Below are 22049 nucleotides of genomic sequence, written 5' to 3' on the forward strand. Positions count from 1 at the left end.
GAGCCCAGGGGCATGGAACCGAGAGGGATGGAGCCCAGGGGCATGGAGCCCAGAGGCATGGAGCCCAGAGGCATGGAACCCAGAGGAATGGAACCCAGAGGGATGGAACCCAGAGGGATGGAGCCCAGGGGTCCTGGCCCCAACCCAAGGGGCCCAATGCCTGGTGGAATTCAAGGACCTGGGCCACTTAACTTGGGAGCAAGTGGCCCTCAGGGACCTAGACAGGTACACACAGCGTCTTCTGCTTTAGTCTTAATCTGATAGATAACAACAAGCACTTAGTGGCAGGGTTCTAGGTGATGTCAATTCTTTAACAGCCTGCATCCCACTTGTAATGCTAACCGGCTGACCAGGCCTACCAGCAAACCCCAGGGAATTGATAGCATTCCCCCTCCCAAGGAATCCTAGGTCAGGGCATCCCCTGCTAGCTAGCACCAGGGTATTACCATGTGGGCTGCAGAGACCTGGGGCTGCTGGCTCTTGTCCGAGTTATAACACACGTGCCAACCTGCATCGTTCTCCTGACCCCTCTTGTGTGGAACTCACAATACATATAGGTGAGGTTTGGAAAAAGTGTAGGGACCCCCAGGCCACTTCGGCCCCTCGGCCTCTTCCTGTGACTTGCCCTCTCCTCTGCCAGGCCTAACCATGGTGCACTGGGGGGGAGGCATGTTTTCCCTTTTGCTATTCTCGCTCTGCCCCTGCCATGCTTCCAGCTCTGCTAGCTTGAGGGAGCCAGGTACTGAGCCAGGACGTTTCTGCGGGGAGCAGCACCTCTGGGGAGCAGGCCAGCTCACCTGCACTCCTCAGGCAATAGCGAGTGCCTCACACTTGTTGACAGATTTCTCCTCAAATCCCTGCTGTAAGGTAGGGGAATGCAGTCCCATTCCACGAAGAGAATTGAGGCACAGGGAGACTAAGGGCCAGATTTTTAGAGGTGTTTAGGTCCTATTGATTTCAGTGGGAGTTAGGTGTCTAAAGACCTGTACAAGTTAAAAAGCTAAAAAGTGACAAGTTTTTAAAGTGCTTATATACAAATGATAGAAGTCATAATAATAATAATATGGGGGAACTAGAGTGCCTCATATTAAATGAGGATATTGATATAATAGGCATCACGGAAACTTGGAATGATGATAATCAATGGGACACAGTAATACCAGGGTACAAAATATATTGGAAGGACAGAATAGGTCAGGGGTGGGCAAACTTTTTGGCCCGAGGGCCACATCGGGGTGGGGAAATTGCATGCAGGGCTATGAATGTAGAGCTGGGGCAGGGCGTTGGGGTGCGGGAGGGAGTGCAGGGTATGGGAGGGGGTGTGGTGTGCAGGAAAGGGTTCAGGGCAAGGGGTTGGGGCAGAGACAGGGTGCGGGGTGTACAAGGGGGCTCAGGGAAGGGGGTTGGGGTGCAGGAGGGAGTGCAGGGTGCGGCAGGGGGTTGGGGTGCAGGCAGGGTGCTCAGGGCAGGGGAATGGGGTGCAGGAGGGAGTGCAGGGGGTTAGGGTGCAAGCAGGGGGCTCAGGGCAGGGGGTTGGGATGCGGGGTGCAGGAGGGGTTCGGGGTGGGGGCTCCTGCACGGCGCCACTTACCTGCAGCGGCTCCGGGCTGGCAGTGGAGTGCAGCGGGGCCAGGGCCCCGGCCCTGGCCTTGCACCACTCCGGGAAGCGGCCAGCACCATGTCCCTACAGCCCCTAGGGGAGGGGGAGCAGAGGGCTCCACGCGCTACCCTTGCCTGTGGGTACCTCCCCCGAAACTCCCATTGGCCGCGGTTCCCCATTCCCGGCCAATGGGAGCTTTGTGGGAGGTACCCACAGGCAAGGGCAGCGCACGGAGCCCTCTGCCCCCCCTTCACCAGGGGCTGCAGGGACGTGGTGTCGTCCGCTTCTGGGAGCGGTGCGGGGCTCGCAGTGCCATGGGGGTGGCAATCCCACAGGCTGGATCCAAAGCCCTGAGGGGCCGGATCCGGCCTGCGGGCTGTAGTTTGCCCACCCCTGGAATAGGTCGTGCTGGTGGGGGAGTGGCACTATATGTGAAAGAAAGCGTAGAATCAAATGAAGTAAAAATCTTAAATGAACCAAACTGTACCATAGAATCTCAATGGATAGTGCTATGGATTGCTGTACCCAACCCAAGCGTGGAGGCCTGTTTTTTTCCACAGTTTTTTTTTTTTCCAAGTCACGGCACCAAATTGTGGAAGAAAACAGGCCTTCACGCTTGGGTTGGGTACAGCAAGTCAGAGACAGTCTTTATTCTCAAGCAATTGCAAAGAGGAGAGAGAGCACACTGGCAGGGATTCACCCTGTCCAGGCAGGTCTCTGATACATAAACAATTAGAGCAAGCTTTTATACCTTTTTGTTACATATAATAATGAGCAACAGCTGCATTTTGTTATCCATATTTCTTCCTGATATCTCACTTTTCTCATTAATTTCTGCTACAGTCTAGATTCCATTCTTATCTAACACAAGGTCAAAACAGTATCTCTTACTGTCTGTTCCCATTCGCTTTCTACCCGCCTAGGTCCTGCCTTCAAGTCTCACGTTATTAGAGTCAGTGTCTGCCTGACTTTGTTAGCCTGACTCTTGCTCTGTTCCTAGAGACCAACTAAGATCTCTATGTTCAAATTCCCTTTATCCCTTTCTCCACTTCCACAATAGTAATTCCATGCTCTAATCATGAGAATATAGCAGTAGGGATATATTACGAACCACCTGACCAGGATGGTGATAGTGACTGTGAAATGCTCAGGGAGATTAGAGAGCCTATAAAAATAAAAAAATCAATAATAACAATGGGGGGGGGGGATTTCAACTATCCCCATATTGACTGGGTACATGTCACCTCAGGACGGTCTGCAGAGATAATGTTTCCTGACAGTTAAAGTGACTGCTTCTTGGAGCAGCTACTCTTGGAACCCACAAGAGGAGAGGCAATTCTTAATTTAGTCCTAAGTGGAGCACAGGATCTGGTCCAAGAGGTGAATATAGCTGGACCGTTTGGTAATAGTGACCATAATATAATTAAATTTAACATCCTTGTGGTGGGGAAAACACCACAGCAGCCCAACACCGTTGCATTTAATTTCAGAAATCCCTGCAAGCTGCATGGAAACTTTTTAAAGACCCCATAATAGAGGCTCAACTTAAATGTGTACCCCAAAGTAAAAAACAGAGAACCAAAAAAATGCCACTGTGGCTAAACAACAAAGTAAAAGAGGCAGTGAGAGGCAAAAAGGCATCCTTTAAAAAGTGGAAGTTAAATCCTGGTGAGGAAAATAGAAAGGAGCATAAATTCTGGCAAATGAAGTGTAAAAATATAATTAGGAAGGCCAAAAAAGAATTTGAAGAACAGCTAGCCAAAACCTCAAAAAGTAATAGCAAAACATTTTTAAGTACATCAGAAGCAGGAACTAAACAACCAGTGAGGCCACTGGATGATCGAGATGCTAAAGGAGCACTCAAGGATGATAAGGCCATTGCAGAGAAACAAAATTAATTTTTTGCTTAGGTTTTCACGGCTGAGGATGTGAGGGAGATTCCCAAACCTGAGCCATTCTTTTTAGGTGACAAATCTGAGGAACTGTCCCAGATTGAGGTGTCTTTTGAGGAGGTTTTGGAACAAATTGATAAACTAAACAGTAATAAGTCACCAGGACCAGATGATATTCACCCAAGAGGTCTGAAGGAACTCAAATGTGAAATTGCAAAACTACTAACTGTAGTTTGTAACCTATCATTTAAATCAGCTTCTGGACCAATTGACTGTAGGATAGCTAATGTGACGCCAATTTTTAAAAAGGGCTCCAGAGGTGACCTCGGTAATTACAGGCCGGTAAGCTTGACTTCTGTACTGGGCAAACTGGTTGAAACTATAGTAAAGAACAAAATTGTCAGACACCTAGATTAACATAATTTATTGGGGAAGAGTCAAAATGGTTTTTGTAAAGGGAAATCATGCCTCACCAATCTACTAGAATTCTTTGAGGGGACCAACAAGCATGTGGACAAAGGGGATCCAGTGGATATAGTGTACTTAGATTTTCAGAATGCCTTTGACAAGTCCCTCACCAAAGGTTTTTAAGCAAAGTAAGCTGTCATGGAATAAGAGGGATGGTCCTCTTATGGATTGGTAACTGGTTAAAAGATAGGAAACAAAGGGTTGGAATAAATGGTGAGTTTTCAGAATGGAGAGAGGTAAATAGTGGTGTCCCCCAGGGGTCTGTACTGGGAACAGTCCTATTCAACTTATTCATAAATGATCTGGGAAAAGGGGTAAACAGTGAGGTGGCAAAATTTGCAGATGATACAAAACAATTCAAGATAGTTAAGTCTCAGGCAGACTGTGAAGAGCTACAAAAGGATGTCTCAAAACTGGGTGACTGGGCAACAAAATGGCAAATGAAATTTAATGTTGATAAATGCAAAGTAATGCACATTGGAAAACATAATCCCAACTATACATATAAAATGATGGGGTCTAAATTAGCTCTTACCACTCAAGAAAGAGATCTTGGAGTCGTGGATAGTTCTCTGAAAACATCCACTCAATGTGCAGCAGCAGTCAAAAAAGCAAACAGAATGTTAGGAATCATTAAGAAAGGGATAGATAAGAAGACAGAAAATATCATATTGCTTCTTTATAAATGCATGATACGCCCACATCTTGAATACTGCGTGCATATGTGGTTGCCCCATCTCAAAAAAGATATATTGAAATTGGAAGATGTTCAGAAAAAGGCAACAAAAATGATTAGGGGCATGGAACGGCTGCCATATGAGGAGAGATTAATAAGACTGGGACTTTTCAGCTAGGAAAAGAGACGACTAAGGGGGGATATGATAGAGGTCTACAAATCATGACTGGTGTGGAGAAAGTAACTAAGGAAGTGTTATTTACTCCTCATAACACAAGAACTAGGGGTCACCAAATGAAATTAATAGGCAGCAGGTTTAAAACAAACAAAAGGAAGTATTTTTTCACACAACACACAGTCAACCTGTGGAACTCCTTGCCAGAGGATGTTGTGAAGGCCAAGACTATATAACAGGGTTCAAAAAAGAGCTAGATAAGTTCATGGAGGGTAGGTCCTTCAATGGCTATTAGCCAGGATGGGCAGGGATAGTGTCACTAGCCTCTGTTTGTCAGAAGCTAGGAATGGGCGACAGGGGATGGATCACTTGATTATTACCTGTACTGTTCATTCCCTCTGGGGCACCTGGCATTGGCCACTGTCGGAAGACAGGATACTGGACTAGATGGACCTTTGGTCTAACCCAGTATGGCCATTCTTACATTCAAGTCTGGCCCCAAGTGACTTGCCTAAGATCACAAGGGTGTTGATGACAGAGCTCGGAACTGAACCCAACTGCCCTTAGTCGAATCCAGCGTCTTAGCCACAAGGCCAGCCTTCCTCCGGGAGGCTGTTATTGCCAGGGTTACATGGACTAAGATCTCTTGAACTTGGGGGGCCTATTTCCTTGTTCCTCGTGGCACCCCACTTTCAGGCCCCATCTGGGCATAGGTATTAATCTTTCATGGTGCCAGGGACTTATCTGCTTTACGTTCTAGTGCATGCATTGTGCTTTCCGTGACTGAATCCGGACTATTCACAGTTCTACAAGAGCAGAGGGGCCCAGCTCATCCCATCTCTTTGTGCCCACAGGTTCCCAACATGCCAGGGGCAGGCATACAAGGAGGTGGTATGCCAGGGGCAGGCATACAAGCAGGAGCCATGCCAGGGGCGGTGGTACAAGGAGCTGGCCAGCCAGGAGGCTTTAGCCCTGGGCAGAACCAGGTCACCCCCCAAGATCATGAGAAGGTGAGTAAACAAAGGGCAACTCAGGCTCGGAGGGAGGAGATGGATACCCCATTGCCGTGGGAATGAACTCAGCACTCCTGGGGAGTTAATGCTCCTGCAGCTTTCCAGGAGAATGTTCATAAGCAGCAGCAAGGCGGGTGGTTTGAAACTTTTCCTGTAGGTGTGGCCAGTGAGCCAGGTCCTTTCAGTTGATGAGAGTTTATACTGCTCCTGCTCTTTGCCTTCCTCCTGTCCCCTCCTTCCCTCCCTCCAGCAGCCTGGTCTCTGGATAACTTCCTCTTTACTGGCTTTTCTGTAACCCTTTGCTGCCCTCTTCCTCTTGGGAAATTGCTCTTGCACATGGTGTTGCAGATCCTCCCCTCTCTCCACAGGCTGCCCTGATCATGCAGGTTCTCCAGCTGACTGCGGACCAGATCGCCATGTTGCCCCCCGAGCAAAGGCAAAGCATCCTTATCCTAAAGGAGCAGATCCAGAAATCCACTGGGGCTCCATGACAGGTGAGATGGGATGGAGGCTGCATTACTGCAGCCAGGGAGGGGCGAGGCTGTAGCCAGAAAGGTGATGGGACAGCTTGTATGAACTAAGGGGATGAGGAAAGTATGGAGAGCAGTGTGAAATGGAGAAGACCCCCTAACCCTGCCATTGAATTCGATGCCCTATGGCCTGCCCTGGTTAGGTGCCACACATTCTCCCATGCGTTGTAGCAGTGGTTCTCAACCGGGGGTACCCAGGTCTTCCAGGGGGTAGATCAACTCATCTAGGTATTTGCCTAGTTTTACAACAGGCTACATAAAAATCACTAGCGAAGTCAGTACAAACTAAAATTTCACTCAATGACTTGTTTATACTGTACTATACACTGAAATGTAAGTACAATATTTATATTCCAATTGATCTATAATTATATGGTAAAAATGAGAAAGTCAGCAATTTTTCAGTACTAGTGTGATGTGACACTTGTATTTTAATGTCTAATTTTGTAAGCAAATAGTTTTTAAATGAGGTGAAACTTGGGGTATGCACGACAAAACAGACTCCTGCCAGGAGTACTGGAAAGGTTAAGAGCCACTGCATTATAGGGTTGCCTAGTTAGGTGTGTTGTAGGGAGGGTCGCTCCTCTCTCTGGTGCATCTCCAGCGATTTGTGTGTCAGGCAGGTACCGGGTTAGGGCTGGTCTGTTCCAGTGTGGCCAGCCTTGTGGCACTGTAGCTAACCCAGCCCTCACCTTACAACTTCCACAATAAACACACATACTCCTGTAAGCAAGAGATGGGGCGTGGCCTCGCTCTGCCTCTGATTCACTGTGTGATCTGGGGCCAGTCACATCACACTCTGTGCCTTAGTTTCCCCTCTGTAAAGCAGGGTGCTAGTTACACCCCCCAGTGTCACCCAATGAAGGCTGGTAGCAGGTGAAGCTGGAAGCTGCTGCTGACATACTGGATATGCTGACTCTCAGCTAGCCCCTTGCTCTTTTGCTCTCCCCGAGGTTCTTTGGGCCTCTCCAGACAGGCCAGCCTTGGTTTAGCTGTTACAGCTCTAGGGGATGGGCCCCACTTAATCCTGCCCAGGGAAGTGTATGGGCTTTGCTCCCTGCTTGTGGCGGGAGGGGAGGCTCAGAGCACTCCTGCAGCTGTTGGGTGGGAGGCCGTGGGCAGCATGCTCCTGTGTTGCATGTCATATGGACGGCTGAGGGGCTAGACCGGGCAGTGGGATCCGTGTGTGCATTGCTGGACTGTATTCAGCTGTCCTGGAGAGAGCAGCAACAGTGGCCAGTGGTGCCCAGCAAAACCCTGCGTCTGCAGCCACTGTGCTAAATCTCTTTAAAGGAGGGGCCCTCCTTTCACAAGGCTGTGGAAATGCAGGAGGGTTGCTCCTTGAGGAGCTGCCCTTTGTGCTGTGGGAAATTCCCATTGGCTGGGCCAGGGCCTGTAAGGACACATTCCATTATTTCTCCTGGGAATCCAGAATGGCCTGGCTTGGGCACCAGGTCTTGTGCACTCCCCTCAAGTATCCCTCTTATTTTTGCATGTTTTAGAAGACCCTTGATGACCCTGAAGATCCAGACCTGTGGGATGGAGGAGGCACCCAAGGCAGCAGCTTCACTTCATCACCGTCTGACCTGGTGCAGTCATCAGGGGAAGGGTTCCCCCTTCTTCCCACCCAGCATAATCCCCGTACTTTTCATTCTGTGTTTTGTGTGTGTGTTTTACAGTATTTGAAATAAACTTGGAGGAGGATTTGAGTACAGTTGACAACTCTACCTGATACTGCCTCCAACGGGCGCCTCTTTCTGTGCCTGACTCAGAAGCACTAGAGATGGCAAAGGCCTCTGGGTCGCTCGTGTGAGCCCTTCACCTGGCCAGGCATGATGGCCTCTCTCCAGTATAGTCAGGGAATTCCTTCATCTGGTGCAGCATGTCCTGGCTCCAGGATTGATCATTAGTCACTTTGTTCCTGCAGACACTAAGCTCCATGTTTCCAAGCCTTGTTCCCTTAACCACACAGGAGGTTTCTTACAGGCTGATCTATGCTCAACATGCCTCTTCCTAAAGGGGATGGAGGGAGAAAGAGTTGGTCCCTCTAGGCAGCTTGTTGCTATTTGCTGAACAGATGAGATGCTGCTCTTATTACTTGCAGTCTCTGGCAGAAGATACTCAATAAACTGGCGTGTCTGGAGAAGGCTGGTGCACTGAAATCGTTATCTGGGGAGTGTGACAAGGGACAGTTAGGCCAGCCTGACCACTGTGGTGGGACAAAGAGCCGGGTCTGTATTATGTCTGATCTACTGAGTTTCATACATGTGGCCTCTGAGGAGTGAAAGGGGCATGAGGTGAAGATGTCCTCTTACCAAGAATCTCCCAGTTGATCTGGAGACCTTGCCAGGCATCAACTGGCCCCACTAAAAATGCCCACATCTGTGTCATTTTTCTTTCATTAACAACCCCATCAGTGAGAGAAAAAACATTTCAAACAGTTCATGGCAACCCCCCATTTAAGCAGTAAGGTCTTTTGTGATAGCAGGCAGGTGGGAACATTTGGGCCACAGGCACTTTGGCAAGATTTATGAGGCACCCTTACCAAAGCACCTGTGATGAAAATGTATCGGTCGCACTTGTCTGATTGAAGTTTGTCTTGGGCATTTCTTTCAGTGAATTGTGTGCTGGTGTAAGACACTGAATTGCAGCATTGGAGCACTCTGCCCACAACTGGGTGCAGCACAGGAAGCTGCAGTGCAACTGTTCCCACAACAGCCCTTACGCTTGTGCACATCCTTCTGTGGAAGATCTCCTATGGGGCTGAAATGGGTAGCTTATCTTTCAGTCCTACCCAGCCTGACATGAAAAATGCCATAGCGGATTGCTCAGCCCCTTGCTCTCAACTGGCAAATCAGCTGTGGCTGCTGTATCATTTAAGATATCTTCCATTCCTGGTAATATGTTTTTCTTCTTTTCTGGATACATTCAAGCAGGTTTCCTTTCTGTGAGTCACTCTCAATCGAGTTGTTAAACCTTTCTGCTGTGGCTACTGGATGACAGAATATTAAAGGGTTCTGCTCACAATGTCACCAAACAGAACAGCTGTGATGGGAGAGTAGGTGGCAATTTGACTTTACTACTCTTTGTTTTTTACAGTTAGCGCAGGCAGAGCACAGGTTCAACAGACACTGCCAGGCACTAGGTAAATGCTCTGCATTTGCATCTTAAATTGAACAGAATGGTTCACCTGGGTTGGGTTTTATCCCAAGCTATTTACAATGGAAGCAAGTTTTGTTTATTTTAATATTCATTTACAGAAACATTTATTGGAGACTATTTCCCCTTTGTGATGGATTAACTACAAACAACCTCTGTCCTTCTCCCCGGCAGATTTCCCCCAAGCTCATCATCCTGGAATTCTTCTGACCATGCCCAAAATCATGTCTAATCATCAGTCTCAGCCCTTGTCAGTCCCTTGTCCAGGTGCCACAATCAAACTTTAAGATCATGCTGATTGCACCAGAAAGTCTATTTCAACTCCCATCTGCATGTGAGATCACTGTTGACCTCTAGTGAAGGAGACCCACTCCCCTCCCCTTCAAAAGAGATGCAAGGTGGAAAACTCAAAAGGACGCTTCCTTTGGAGGAATGCAGTGTTGTTTTGGAAGCTCACTTCTTCCTTGAGTTTAGTAGGTAGGAGATACGTGGTTTGAATGGCAGCATTTCTCAGTAGTGTCAGTCAGCGCATCCTCAGCAGGGCCAGGTTGATTCAGTCTTAAAAGGAGCTGTAGAGGATCAGATAATTGTTCTCTGGGAGGTTGTGGTGTCACACAGTGTAGTCGCCATGTTCCTGCTGCTTAGAAGTTCTCCTTGTTGAAGTAGAATTTGACCTTCCTAGGATCCAGGCTGGAGTACTGATAGCAGCACTTCTGCAGACTCTTTGCCAAAGCTTGAGGCCCACAGAGGAACACCCCTACTACAGACCTGCACAGAACAATGGAGATGTTAGTGCTGGGGAGAAATAATCTGCCCTCTCCAGGCTCTGTCCAGGGCCCTTCACCAACTGTGGGCCTTCACTTGCCTCCATCTTCAGAACACCCCCCCCCCCCCTCCTAGTCATTCATTGGTCCCTGCTGCTCGGGCAGCGTACCAGATGAATTACATTACATGTATTAGCCCATAGCTCCAGGGAACTCTGAGACCATGTGCACACTTAACTCCTAACATCCCTTACGCCCATCACCCCTACCTCAGAGGAGACTCTAGTCCTCTTTACAGCATTCAGAAGGGACAGCTGGGTGTGGAGGAGCCATGGAGAAGGATTTTACTGTGCAGGGTATTTATGATCTGTGCAGGAAACCTTCAGTTCTTCCCAGTGGTTCTCTCAAGAGATGCTTTGCCATCATCCTATAGAACAGTGGTTTTCACTCTGTGGTCCGCAGGTTTAAGACCTGTGGTCTAAGATCATTCAAAAGGGGTTCGCACCTCCATTTGAAATTTGTTAGGGGTCCGCAAATGAAAAAAAGGTTGAAAACCACTGCCATAGAAGATCCTTGAATTTCGGCCTTGGGCCCAGTTTTCAGAGATGCTGAGCAGCCATGACTCCACCTGAAGTTAGTAGGAGCTGTAGGTGTTCGGCACCTCTGAAAAAAACCCAGGCTGTTAGAATCCAATAATCTGGGAGCTCTTCGGTAATTAACCATTGGAACAATTTACCAAGAGTTATGGTGAATTCTCCATCACTAGCAATTTTTAAATCAAGATTGGCTGTTTTTCTAAAAGATCTGCTCTAGGAATTATTTTGGCAAGTTCTCTGGCTTGTGTTATACAGGGGGTCAGATGATTACAATAGTCCCTAACCTATGAATCCAATCATTCTGGTTCTGTACCATATGCAGCTCGTTCTCAGTGTCCTTACTTGGCACCTGTGCTTACAGAAGCAACACTAGACTTGCTGGGCATGCAGTCTGAGGAGGAAGAGGCCAGGTAGCTTGAAGAGGCATTTCCAGCTCTAGCAACCTGGTCTCCAGGGCACTAGACACTTACCTGGGGTGGGCAGTTGCCACTGCAGAGAACTCATTGCTCCACATGGGTCTCCCAAAGGAGGTTTTCTGTTTGAGACCTGTCACCACATCCATGTCTTTATCAAAGTTGAAAACTGCTTGGCCAGCCTAGAGTTACAGGAGATGAGGAGTGAGAACAGGCAGACGTCCTGCCAATGCCTGGAACCCATCAGAAGGGCTGCAGGAGCCCTCATTTATGAGGCCTTGGCCTCAACTGTTGCCACCCTCCCTGAGGGGTTAAATGACAGAATCCCCACTCTGGTGCCTGTGTTCATCTTGTCTAGCTTTTAACATGGTGTTCTCACTTTCTTCCCATCCCTATCTACGGACATTCTCCCCTGTTCCCTTCTGGGCCATAGTGTTCTCCCCTCCTAGACTGTGACACATCTCCTGCCATTAGGACCGTATGGTGTATGTAACTCACAATGCTGTGGTCCCAGCCCGTGAGGAAGAGTCTGTAGTTCAGGAAACCTGTTTTGCCAGATTCCTCCATCTCTTGCTCCAGGGAGGCGAGCAGGTCATTGAACCAGGCAAACGCACCTGTATCCCGGCAGAGCCAGTAGAAGTAGATCTGGGATCCAACAGCACAAAGAGAAAGAGAGAGATGTTACTGACAATGGGAGAGCTGTGCACTGCAGTGGAGCAGAGGAGAGAGTCCATTACAATAAGGACAGATTCAGCAGGAAGGCTGTAGCTTTGCACTCTAGGATGCTGTGGGATGGTGGGACATTGCACTTTAAGGACACACAACAGGTTGCTGGGAATGAAGGTCAGACAGGCAGCTGTAGGGCCAGCCTTTCCCCCATTGCACTGGTTACCTTTTTGGTTTTGAGACGCTGGTCTGCATGCTGGAACTTGTACCAGATTGATTTCAGTACAGAGGCAAAGGGCGTGACCCCGATCCCTGCTCCCACCAGCATAGCAACCTCATACTGGAACACATCTTCACTGGCTGTGCCAAAGGGGCCATCCACCTCTATCCTGGTAAAATAAGTCAGGATCCAGGTAAGAGGTCGAAGCTGCCTTCCTGCATCACTTCGTATCACAAAACTCTTCCCAGGGGGTGAGTTTTATTGGCTTCCTGACTCTAATGCTGCCCTGGCCTACCTGGGTGTCTTTGGTTTCTGCTGCTGAAAGGTATCAATAAGATTCTCTGTCCAGTCCCCTGCTGCCCGGATGTGGACAGAGAAGAAGTCTTCTTCTGGTGCAGAGGTCAGGGTGAAAGGATGCCACTCCAGGCGCGAGATAGAGGGGCAATTGATGAAAATATACTGGCCCACTTCCATGCTGAAGCCCTTCTTGTGCATCTGTAATTCTAACACTTTTGATGGGTGCACGACAGCCTGTAGGAAAGACACATCCGCAAAGCATGAGTATGTCCCACCCAGCTGCCTCTACAGTGACACCACTGCTGGGGCTGAGCGTGGAGTAGCTAGGAGCACCCCACACAGGGAGCATACTGTGACTCCTGCTGGGAAAGACTGGGATTGGAGTGGCTAGGAGCTCCCATAGGTAGTGCTTCTATCCCATTGCCTAGAGTGACTCCTCTAGGGAGAGGCTGCACTGGCTGTGCCGAGACACCCCTTACTTTTGTGATGACGACCCTCTGTCGAGAACGCCAAAAGCGTAAGACCCGCTCAAAGACATAGAGAAGGATTGGGGTCAGCACCCACTGCCAGGACTGTGGAGACAGAAGTGAGTAATATATTGTGAGAGCCTTTCCATCTCTGGAGGAGCCGATGTGCACTGAGGGGAGGTTTGGCAGTGTAGGGCACTGATGTCCCTACAGGGTGATTCCCAGATCAAACGTTCTCACCTAATGTTTTGGGAAATGTCTTTATGACACAGGAGACATGGCTCCATGCCGGTGCAAGGTGACATGGGCACACCAGGATTGGCATTAGTACTTTATACATATAGAACACTGTCCCACCCACTCTAATTCAGGTTCTCAAGCTCCCGTCACCAGGAAGTCTGGGCAGAGGGCGAGAGCCATTGCTCAGGACTCGGAGTTGTCCCTGCAATCCATGCCAGCTTGGCACAGAGCTCCCCGGGGCGATGCTCACTAGTGCAGTGTGGGTTACAGCAAGTGAGGGGAGGGTATTTCAATCTAGACTAACAGATGTATTGGAGCATAAGCCGACAAAGTGGGCATTCACCCACGAAAGCTTATGCTCCAATACATCTGTTAGTCTTAAAGGTGTCACAGGACTCTCTGTTGCTTTTTACAGATCCAGACTAACACAGCTACCCTTCTGATATTTCAGTCTAATGTCAATTCAGAGAGGAGAAAAGCTGGGTTTCCAAGCCCCTCTTCAGAGGGCTGTGTATATTGTTCATGTCGTCCCCTCTTCTTAACCCTTTTGAGAACTGGCTACTTCCCAGCTGGATGACACTGAGGGCTACCCCCAGAGCAGCAGGTTGGAGCTGCTCTGGCCTGATAGGAGCCTTGCCCTGTACTGCTGCCATTTCTCACCTACCCTGTCAGACTGGGAACCAGCAGGGAAGAGGTGGGTTGGCCAGGAGTGTACATTGGGGGAAGGGAGGGGCTGTCTTGGCAAGAAGCACCTGGAAAGTTGAGCAGGGCTGAGGCAGGCTTTGAAGGTCCCCATGTGGGATACTTGGCATGGAGAGGCTTTAGGGAGGTGGGAGGGAGCTTGTTCCATTGGCAGGCATGAGTGGCAGGGAGGGGAAATTAGGAGGGTCAGAGAACTCCTCTCCCATTACACCATGGAAAATGAGATTGTGTCAGTGGCTGCGCTGCGCCCTCCTGATGGGACAAGGGTGAGGTCTGTCAGTTAGCTCAGCATGGTCTCCTGCCAGCTATTGTCTGCACTGGAAGGACTCACCTCAGCTGGGATGCTTCCAAACTCGGGCTCTTCACAGTGGGAGAGCGTGTTGTTTTTTCCCCAGTGTGTAGGGTCCTGCGCACAGTGCTCGGGGTTGTGCTTATTCAAGCTCTCTGCTGTCTGCCCACGAACAAGACCACTGGGAGAGGAGATAAATGTCACCACAGCTCTCCTGATCCAAGCCTACCTCCCTCCTTCACCTTCATAACTGCTCAGCAAATGAGGAAGGGGAGACGCTGTCCTAGAGATGGGGAGCATGTGATAGCAGGAGGTTCTGCTGGCAAACGGGGGAGGGTGGAACAGTCAGAGGAGGGGGTTGTGTAAAGGGAGGGTGAGACAGGTGCTTGGATGGGCAGCAGGGAGGGTGCCAGATGCTCCGTGGCAGTAGGGATGTGGTGTGAGAGTCACATGCCAGGGTAGGAAATGGGGAGTGCATGACAGACGGGGAGGTGGACAGCATCTGCCAGTGAGATGCCATTTGGGAGTGACGTGTGGCTGTTGTGTGGTGCCTTACGCGATGCCATGGATGACAAGGCCGGCGAAGTAGATGACGAAGAGATGGTGTGTGTACCAGAAGACCTCGAAATAGCTCCTGCGGATGAACTCCATGGAGGAGGTGACCATGAGGATCAGCGCCACAGTGATGATCACGCCTGTCAGGCCCGGGATGGTAGTGAATGTTACGTACGCTGGAGTCTGCAAGAGAACACAGCGAGGACATGGGGATGGTCACAAAGTCAGCAGGCAGCACAGAATGAAGCCATGGCGCCCTGTGGCAGCCACCCTGGGGCTCACATCCCCACAAGGCAGGTCCTGAGCACTCACCGTGCTGTTGGTGTGGATGGGGTTTAGCCACTTATTACTCTCCTCATCTTGGTGCAGGTCGGAGAGGATGGAGGAGAGGCTCCTATCCGCAGCTTGCTGGCTGTCATTGTACCACTCAAAGTTACACAGGTGGGCAATGATGTGAACAGCTGAACATCACCGACACAGAGAGAGAGAGATTGGAACCAACCTACACCCTGAGAGTCCATCACCCAGGGCAAGTCTACACTGGAATAAAAGACCTGCAGCACAGCCATGGCTGGCCTGGCTTAGCTGACTTGGGCTGTGGGGCTAAAATTGCTGGATAGACATTCGGGCTTGGGCTGGAGCCCAGGCTCTGGCACCCTCCCACATTGCGGGGTCTCATAACCTGGGATCCAGCCCGAGCACAAATGCCTACACAGCAATTTTACAACCCTGCAGCCCTGGCCCTGGGAGCCCACATCAGCTGACCTGGGCCAGGCACAGGTATTTAATTGCTGTGTAGACGTACACCCAGAGACCTGCTGCAAGCCAAGGCAGCACAGCTTGCAGTGAAAGGGTCAGCACCCCACCCCATTGCCCTCTTGGATACAGAATCCATGCTCGCCACATGGAGACCGAGCTCAGACCCTGATCAGCATCCCACTGGGGAGGGCCTGGGCATCTGCTCACTCTGCCCCCAGTAGGGTGCCAATTTTGGTTGGATGTATTCCTGGAAGTTTCATCACATGACAATGTTTAATTCCTGGACACTCCAGGACAATCTTGGAGGGTTAGCAACCTTAGCCCCCAGGCGAGGGGGAACCTGAACCAGCGACTGCTGGCTGGTGCAGCACTTTCCTGTACTGAGCGGCGGTTCGTGTGCGAGGTGAGTGCCTGAGTTACCTGTGAATAGGGCAATCGTGTAGGCCACAAGCTTGTGGAAGGTGAGGTTGTGATCCAGCTGCTTCCTCATTGTGCGCCTGCAACACTGCAGGGAGGAGAGGAAACGGTCAGCAAACGGGGGGCTGCTTCCAGACTGTGGGGGCAAGAGGGGCAGGGCCAGCCCCTCACTGAGTGGGGCAGGTGTGGGAGGGGAGACTGGGGGCAGAGTGAGCCCCTCCCCATGTGGGGCAGGGGGAGGCCCTAGGGATGGGCAGGCATGGACACACAGGGCCAGGGGCCATGTTGTATATTGAATCTAGCTGTAGCCAATGAGGGGACCTTGGCCTCAGCTGGAGCCACTTGGGCATTGGTGCTAGCAACCCTGCCCCTGTGATTAATGGCTTTCCCCCTACCAGGACCGGCTCTAGGCACCAGCAAACCAAGCACGTGCTTGGGGTGGCACAATTTCAGAGGTGGCATTCCAGGCGCTCGAGGAGGTTGTTTTTTTTTTGCTTGGGGCAGAAAAAAGCTAGAGCTGGCCCTGCCCCCTACCCTGCCGCCTGAGAAAAAGCAACCAATCAGAGCTGCTGCAGAAGGCACATGGAGCCCACCTCGTGCCCTCAGAAGCCAGAACACCTTTTGGGTGAGGGAGGAGATGACACCTTTCTCAGAGTAGGGAAGGGGGGGAGGTGTCCCTCCCCCGCACCAAACCCTGGGTGAGTCTGTTCCCTACCCCTTTCCCTCCATCCCTGCAACACCCAGCCTGGGAGGATGCGGAGGGGATGAAGAGCCCCTGAAGTTGCCCCTTCTGGCCTAGGAAAGGGGAGGAGGGAACCCTGCTGCAGCCCCCCGGGTCCAGGAGAGGAGGCTGAAGAACCCTTGGAGCTGCAGGAGGAGCAGAGGGGCAAGGAGCAGATGCAGGGGGTGGATAATTAATTGCTGGGCTGAAGGAGGGGCCGTGGGGGGACACGGAAGTAATTAATGGGAACTGTGAGCATTGGGGAGATGGGGGGGGGCCTCACCCCACCCCACCCCATCAGGCAGCAGCAGTAAAACCTCCTCACACTGTATATGTGGAAGTGTTGGCAGCACTGATTTCACACACACACCCTGAGGCAGGGGGAGTTCAAAGGCCACATCACAAACACAGTAAAATTTGACACCATCAGATCAGGATTAAACAAAGACTGTGAATGGCTAGCCAACTACAAAAGCAGTTTCTCCTCCCTTGTTGTTCACACCTCAACTGCTAGAAGAGGGCCTCACCCTCCCTGATTGAACTAACCTCATTATCTCCAGACTGATTCTTGCCTGCATATTTATACCTGCCTCTGGAAATTTTCATTACATGCGTCTGACAAAGTGGGCATTCACCCACGAAAGCTTATGCTCCTATCCATATGTTAGTCTTTAAGGTGCCACAAGACTCTGTTGCTTTTTACAGTAATATTTGTAAATGACTTTTGGGCCAATCTCCTGATGTTTTGGTGTCTGGCTCATTCTGTCACTAGTGCGTGACCGTGCTGGGTGTGACTGGCCGGGAGTGCCAGGTGAGGCCAGAATCAGTCCTAGTCCTGGGTGAGCATTTGTGCAGTGGGTTGGGGAGTGAGGGTGGGGAAGGGCTGGTCACTCACCGAGCAGGTGCCCCTCAGGAAGGAGAGCAGGTTGCGACACACTGGTAACAGGATCAGCATGCTGTTAAAGTTAAGGCATTTTGCAGAGGCCCGGGCCCATGCCAGTGCAGACTGGTGGGGGATGTGCAAAGACAGGGTCAGTCTCATTTTGTGGATGCCCACCAATAACCAGCTATCACTGTATACCCCACACTGCATTTGGCTTTAATGCAGGAGCCTGAGGCCCTTCATATACCCCAGGGAGGGTGGGATTTTTCCATCCTCCCCTCACTGAACCGCAGTGGGTGCTACTGTATGTCAACCACTACTCGCTAGTGTTCTGCCCCAGACTACTAGTGTGATGAAATCCCAAAGGGGTCACAGCCACAAAGAGCCTCCCTGTGTACTCCATTTGGAGCAGCACCAGCAGGAAATGGGAGGAGTTTACATACCTGGCACATCTCCAGCCCGATGTGTGGCTGTGATGGGAAAGGCTTCCTATTTCTGAGATGGGAAACACTCCCAGCTGATAAGGTCAGTGTCTGGCAAAAAGAGGGGCAGGGGAGAGAGAGGGAGACTGTCCTTACCCCAAGTAGCACTCTGGTGTAGTAGAACTTCTTATCCCTGTCAAATAGCAGGAAATAATATACGAACAGGAAAACATTCAGGCCCAACCAGGCTGCCTAGAGGGGGGGGAGAAAAGACAGTTAAATGGCAATTGAAAGACCCCACAATCAAACAGGGTGTTAGTGCGTCTAAGGGGAGGAGGTGACAACACAAGAATTGTGTTCCTTTATTTCAGTGAAGCTTAAAGGGAAATGCTAGTGTACTATAAAACTCAGGAGGGCCAGCTCCTCAGCTGCCATAGTTCTACTGACTTCAGGGGAATTATTCCAATTTATATCAGCTCAGGATGTGACCCATGGGCTGTAATCACTGCATCTAATTACAAAGCAGAGTGATCACTCGCAGCAGCACTTTCAGAGAGGCCCACTGATTTTGGTGCCCATTTTGAGACGCTTTGTTCCTGATGTTCTGAGGTGCCATGGCGCCCCTTGAGACCAGTAGAAGCTGTGAGAGCTCAGTACTGTGCTGGTGTTCCTGGGAGAAGGAGTTGGCCCTGTAGCCCTAGAGGGTTAAGGCCTCATTTTCTGAGGTGAGAGCACCCACAGACAGCTCCTATTGAAGTCACGGAGAGCTGGATGCCAAGGAGGACGCAGAGCTTGCGAGGCTGAAGGAACTTCCGTTTCCAAATGCTCCTTGTATCCGCAAACCTTAGTAGGGCAGACGAGTTCTCAGCGTGAGTCCAGGGGAACTGTGGTGGAAATGAAGGGAGAATGTCCCTGCTACTCCCCCTTATCTGAGGCTATTTGCCCTGTAGGTGATGAAGCAAGGGCCGGACTAACAGAAAGTCCATCCAGGGCCGGCTCCAGGCACCAGCCGAGCAAGCTGGTGCTTGGGGCGGCAGCTTGTAGGAGGCGGCATTCCACCCAATCCTAGGGCGGCACGGCCGCTTTTTTTTTAATTTTATTTTGTTGTTCCGCTCCGGCCGCCATGTAGGGGGCGGCAGCGCGGAGGATGGGAGCGCCCTGCAGCAAGCCCAGCAGGGCAGCCCGCGTCCTTCCCTCCCAGCTGACCGGAGTGGTGTGGAGCCCTCCCGGCAGGAGGCACAGCGGGAGGGGCCGCATGGCAGCGCCCCGCTGAAGCCCTGGCCGCCCCCCTTCTCTCTCTCTCCCCCCGCTCCCTCCCCCTCCCCCCGCTAGACGGGGCACATCTGCAGGGCAGGGAGTCCCCCTGCACCCTGGCTCCGGCCGCGCCGCAGGGGTTTTTTTTTTTTTGCTTTGCCGTTCTGGCCGCCGCGGGTTTTTTTTTTGCTTGGGGCGGCCAGAAAGCCAGAGCCGGCCCTGAGTCCATCAGCTGGTTCTGCTTGTGTCACTGTTCCCCTGGGTCCCACCTGTCATCTGGCTTTGGGGTGCTGTTCAGAGCCCCAGATAGGACTACAGTAGTGCTGCTCAGTCTCTCAGTGAGAAGGGTTAGCATCTCCCCTTCCCCCCCAAATAAGAGCATGATGCTGTTCATGGACAGTTTCCATTCAGCCCGTCGGATCAAGTCAGTGACAGGACAGTTCATGGGTATCTGAGGGCTGTGTCCTGGCCTAGGTGAGAGGAGTTGCTGGTTCTCAGTCTAGCTCCCCGTGGAGAAGTGCCCATATTACAATCCCCTGGCATAGCTGGCACTCTGTCTCAGCAGAGAGGCCAACGGCAATGCGTAAAGTGATCTGAAAAAAGTGGTAGGACTATCATATTGTGTAGGGTTACCATACGTCCGGTTTTTCCCAGACATGTCCGGCTTTTTGGTAATCAAACCCCCGTCCGGGGGAAATTGCCAAAATGCCAAACATGTCCGGGAAAAATACCGCCGGCCGGGCACTTCCCCTCCCGCGGCTGCCGTGCTCCCTACCTTGACTCTTCTGCTCTGTTTAAAGCCGAGCTGCCCGAGCGCTACCGGCTTCATGGTTTGCCGGGCAGCCTCCAGACCCTGCGCCCCCAGCTGGGCGCTTCCCCTCCTGGGCTCCAGCTGCGCTGGGGAAGCGCCGGCCGGGGGCGCAGGGTCTGGAGGCTGCCCGGCAAACCATGAAGCTGGTAGCGCTCGGGCAGCCCTTTTCGCGTGGCTGGGAGGGGGAGTTAGGGCGGGGACTTTGGGGAAGGGGCGGAGAATGGGTGGAGTTGGGGCGGGGCCGGGGGTGGGAAAGGGGCGGGGCCAGGGCCCTGTGGAATGTCCTCTTTTTTTATTTTTTAAATATGGTAACCCTAATATTGTGGGAGCAGCAGGTTTGGTAAGACAGTGTTTAAAACGCACCCCTCAGCAACCCAGGTCAGTGTTTATATATTTCTTTAATTTGTTGGGTCTGTGACTCCTTGCAAACACGGCTTTTGCCCTCCCTCAGCACATGAACACACACTAAGCACTGGCTGAATGGGCCATGGAGACAGAATTCCCCTCTCATCCCTCACCCCTCCAGGCCAGGGTAGCAGCTGTTGGGAGGAAGCCAGCCCTACCGTACCTAAACTGTCTGTGGTCTGTGGATAAGTAGAGGGCTTCCATCTCCAGGGCAGTCAGGCCAGCATCTTTCCCCAGCAATAGTAGCACTTATCAAACGTTAAGAGAGCCAAAATCCCTCAAGCACAAATCCCACATCAGATCTCTGTGCTTCTATGGTAGCTGTTGGCCACTGAGTTAGATCCTGATCCTGCAGCTGGCTCCATGCAGGCAAACCCCTGTGCCCAGCCCATGCAGAGTCCACTGCCAAAGCAGCTCAGCATGGATGCAGAGTTTGCCTACACAGATCCAGTTGCAGGATCAGAGCCAGGCATTGCAGATCTTCCAAGATATTTAGATGCCTAACTCCCTTTGAGCATTTGGGCCAAATTCCACTTTCAGTGACATAGGTGTAAATGCAGAGTAACTGCTAACTTCTGTGCAGTGACTGGCTTTACACCCCTGTAACTGAGAGCAGGATCTGACCCCATTTTCACTAGACACTGTAGATCATTTCTTTCATCTTACACCATAGTTTAGCTTGCTTAGTAATTTAGTAGGCGTAGTCACACAGTAATCCTGGGACCAACATGGCTGCAACACCACTGCAAACAACTGTCTATGGAATTTAAAGTGCTCTCATGGTAAACTCAAGGGGAAGCAGAAGGAGGCATTTAATTCTTAGCAAAGCACCCAAAGTATTTACTATTGGATAGATGCTACCACGACACTAGCCAGCCAGAATCCTAATGGGAAACACTGAAAGAACATGCATTTATTGTTTTAGAATGATTTTTTTTATCATTACAATGTTTTTATTTTATTATGTTATTTGAACCAAATTCAGCAGTCCTTATCGAGCAAAAGTCCCATGGACTTTATTAGGAGGTAACTTGGGCACTTCGGACAGAGCTCAAAAAGGTACTTAAACTCGTGCCTAACTTAACTGTGGCATGTAACCAATCGCTTAAATCAGCCATTGTACCAGCTGACTGGTGGATAGCTAATTTGATACTGATTTTCTTTTTAAAAGGCTCTAGAGGCGATCCTGGCAATTATAGGCTGGTAAGCTTAATTTGAGTACTGGGCAAATTGGTTGAAACTATAGTAAAGAACAGAATTATCAGACGTATAGATGAACATGGTGTGTTGGGGAAGAGAAGAGTCAATTCCCTTTTGTAAAGGGAAATCATGCCTCACCAATCTATTCGAATTCTTTGAGAGGGTCAACAAACATTTGGACGGGGGAAATCCAGTGAATATAGTTTACTTGGACTTTCAGAAAACTTTTGACAAGGTCCCCCACCAAAGGCTCTTAAGCAAAGAAAGGAGTCCTGGGATAAAAGGGAAGGTCCCTTCATGGATCACTAACTGGTTAAAAGATAGGAAACAAAGGGTAGGAATAAATTATCAGTTTTCGCAGCAGAGAGTGGTAAATAGTGAGGTCCCCTAAGCAGGGCCGGCTCTGGCTTTTTCGCCGCCCCAGGCGAAAAAGCCTCCGGCCGCCCCCCCCCCCC

General features: G+C 50.7%; 2 protein-coding genes across 4 annotated transcripts in view; one reads left to right on the forward strand and one right to left on the reverse strand.

Moving 5' to 3' along the window:
• CSTF2 (cleavage stimulation factor subunit 2) overlaps nucleotides 1–8071 on the forward strand; it is a 17977-nt gene extending 9906 nt beyond the window's left edge. Inside the window, exons 13-16 of one of the 2 annotated variants that reach the window (XM_029911837.1) lie at nucleotides 40–225; nucleotides 5666–5821; nucleotides 6193–6318; nucleotides 7857–8071. In XM_029911837.1, coding sequence (XP_029767697.1) covers nucleotides 40–225; nucleotides 5666–5821; nucleotides 6193–6315 — 465 coding nt within the window. In that variant the 3' untranslated portion in view covers nucleotides 6316–6318; nucleotides 7857–8071. Of the gene's footprint in view, nucleotides 226–5665; nucleotides 5822–6192; nucleotides 6319–7856 lie in introns of both variants that reach the window. The other variant, XM_024216171.3, reaches the window with a different exon arrangement.
• A 1599-nt stretch (nucleotides 8072–9670) lies between these two features.
• The window catches only part of NOX1 (NADPH oxidase 1), an 18203-nt gene continuing 5824 nt past the window's right edge, over nucleotides 9671–22049 (reverse strand). The window contains exons 2-13 of one of the 2 annotated variants that reach the window (XM_026653004.1): nucleotides 18081–18172; nucleotides 17515–17625; nucleotides 15902–15986; nucleotides 15035–15183; nucleotides 14724–14905; nucleotides 14210–14348; nucleotides 12949–13041; nucleotides 12468–12703; nucleotides 12179–12341; nucleotides 11785–11931; nucleotides 11344–11468; nucleotides 9671–10281 (exon numbers count right to left, since the gene is read on the reverse strand). In XM_026653004.1, coding sequence (XP_026508789.1) covers nucleotides 10155–10281; nucleotides 11344–11468; nucleotides 11785–11931; nucleotides 12179–12341; nucleotides 12468–12703; nucleotides 12949–13041; nucleotides 14210–14348; nucleotides 14724–14905; nucleotides 15035–15183; nucleotides 15902–15986; nucleotides 17515–17625; nucleotides 18081–18172 — 1649 coding nt within the window. In that variant the 3' untranslated portion in view covers nucleotides 9671–10154. The remainder of the gene's footprint in view (nucleotides 10282–11343; nucleotides 11469–11784; nucleotides 11932–12178; nucleotides 12342–12467; nucleotides 12704–12948; nucleotides 13042–14209; nucleotides 14349–14723; nucleotides 14906–15034; nucleotides 15184–15901; nucleotides 15987–17514; nucleotides 17626–18080; nucleotides 18173–22049) is intronic. The other variant, XM_026653005.1, reaches the window with a different exon arrangement.

The sequence above is a fragment of the Terrapene carolina genome, unplaced genomic scaffold (genome assembly GCF_002925995.2).
Source record: "Terrapene carolina triunguis isolate 2854851 unplaced genomic scaffold, T_m_triunguis-2.0 Scaffold131, whole genome shotgun sequence".
In the NCBI taxonomy this organism is placed as follows: Eukaryota; Metazoa; Chordata; order Testudines; family Emydidae; genus Terrapene; species Terrapene triunguis.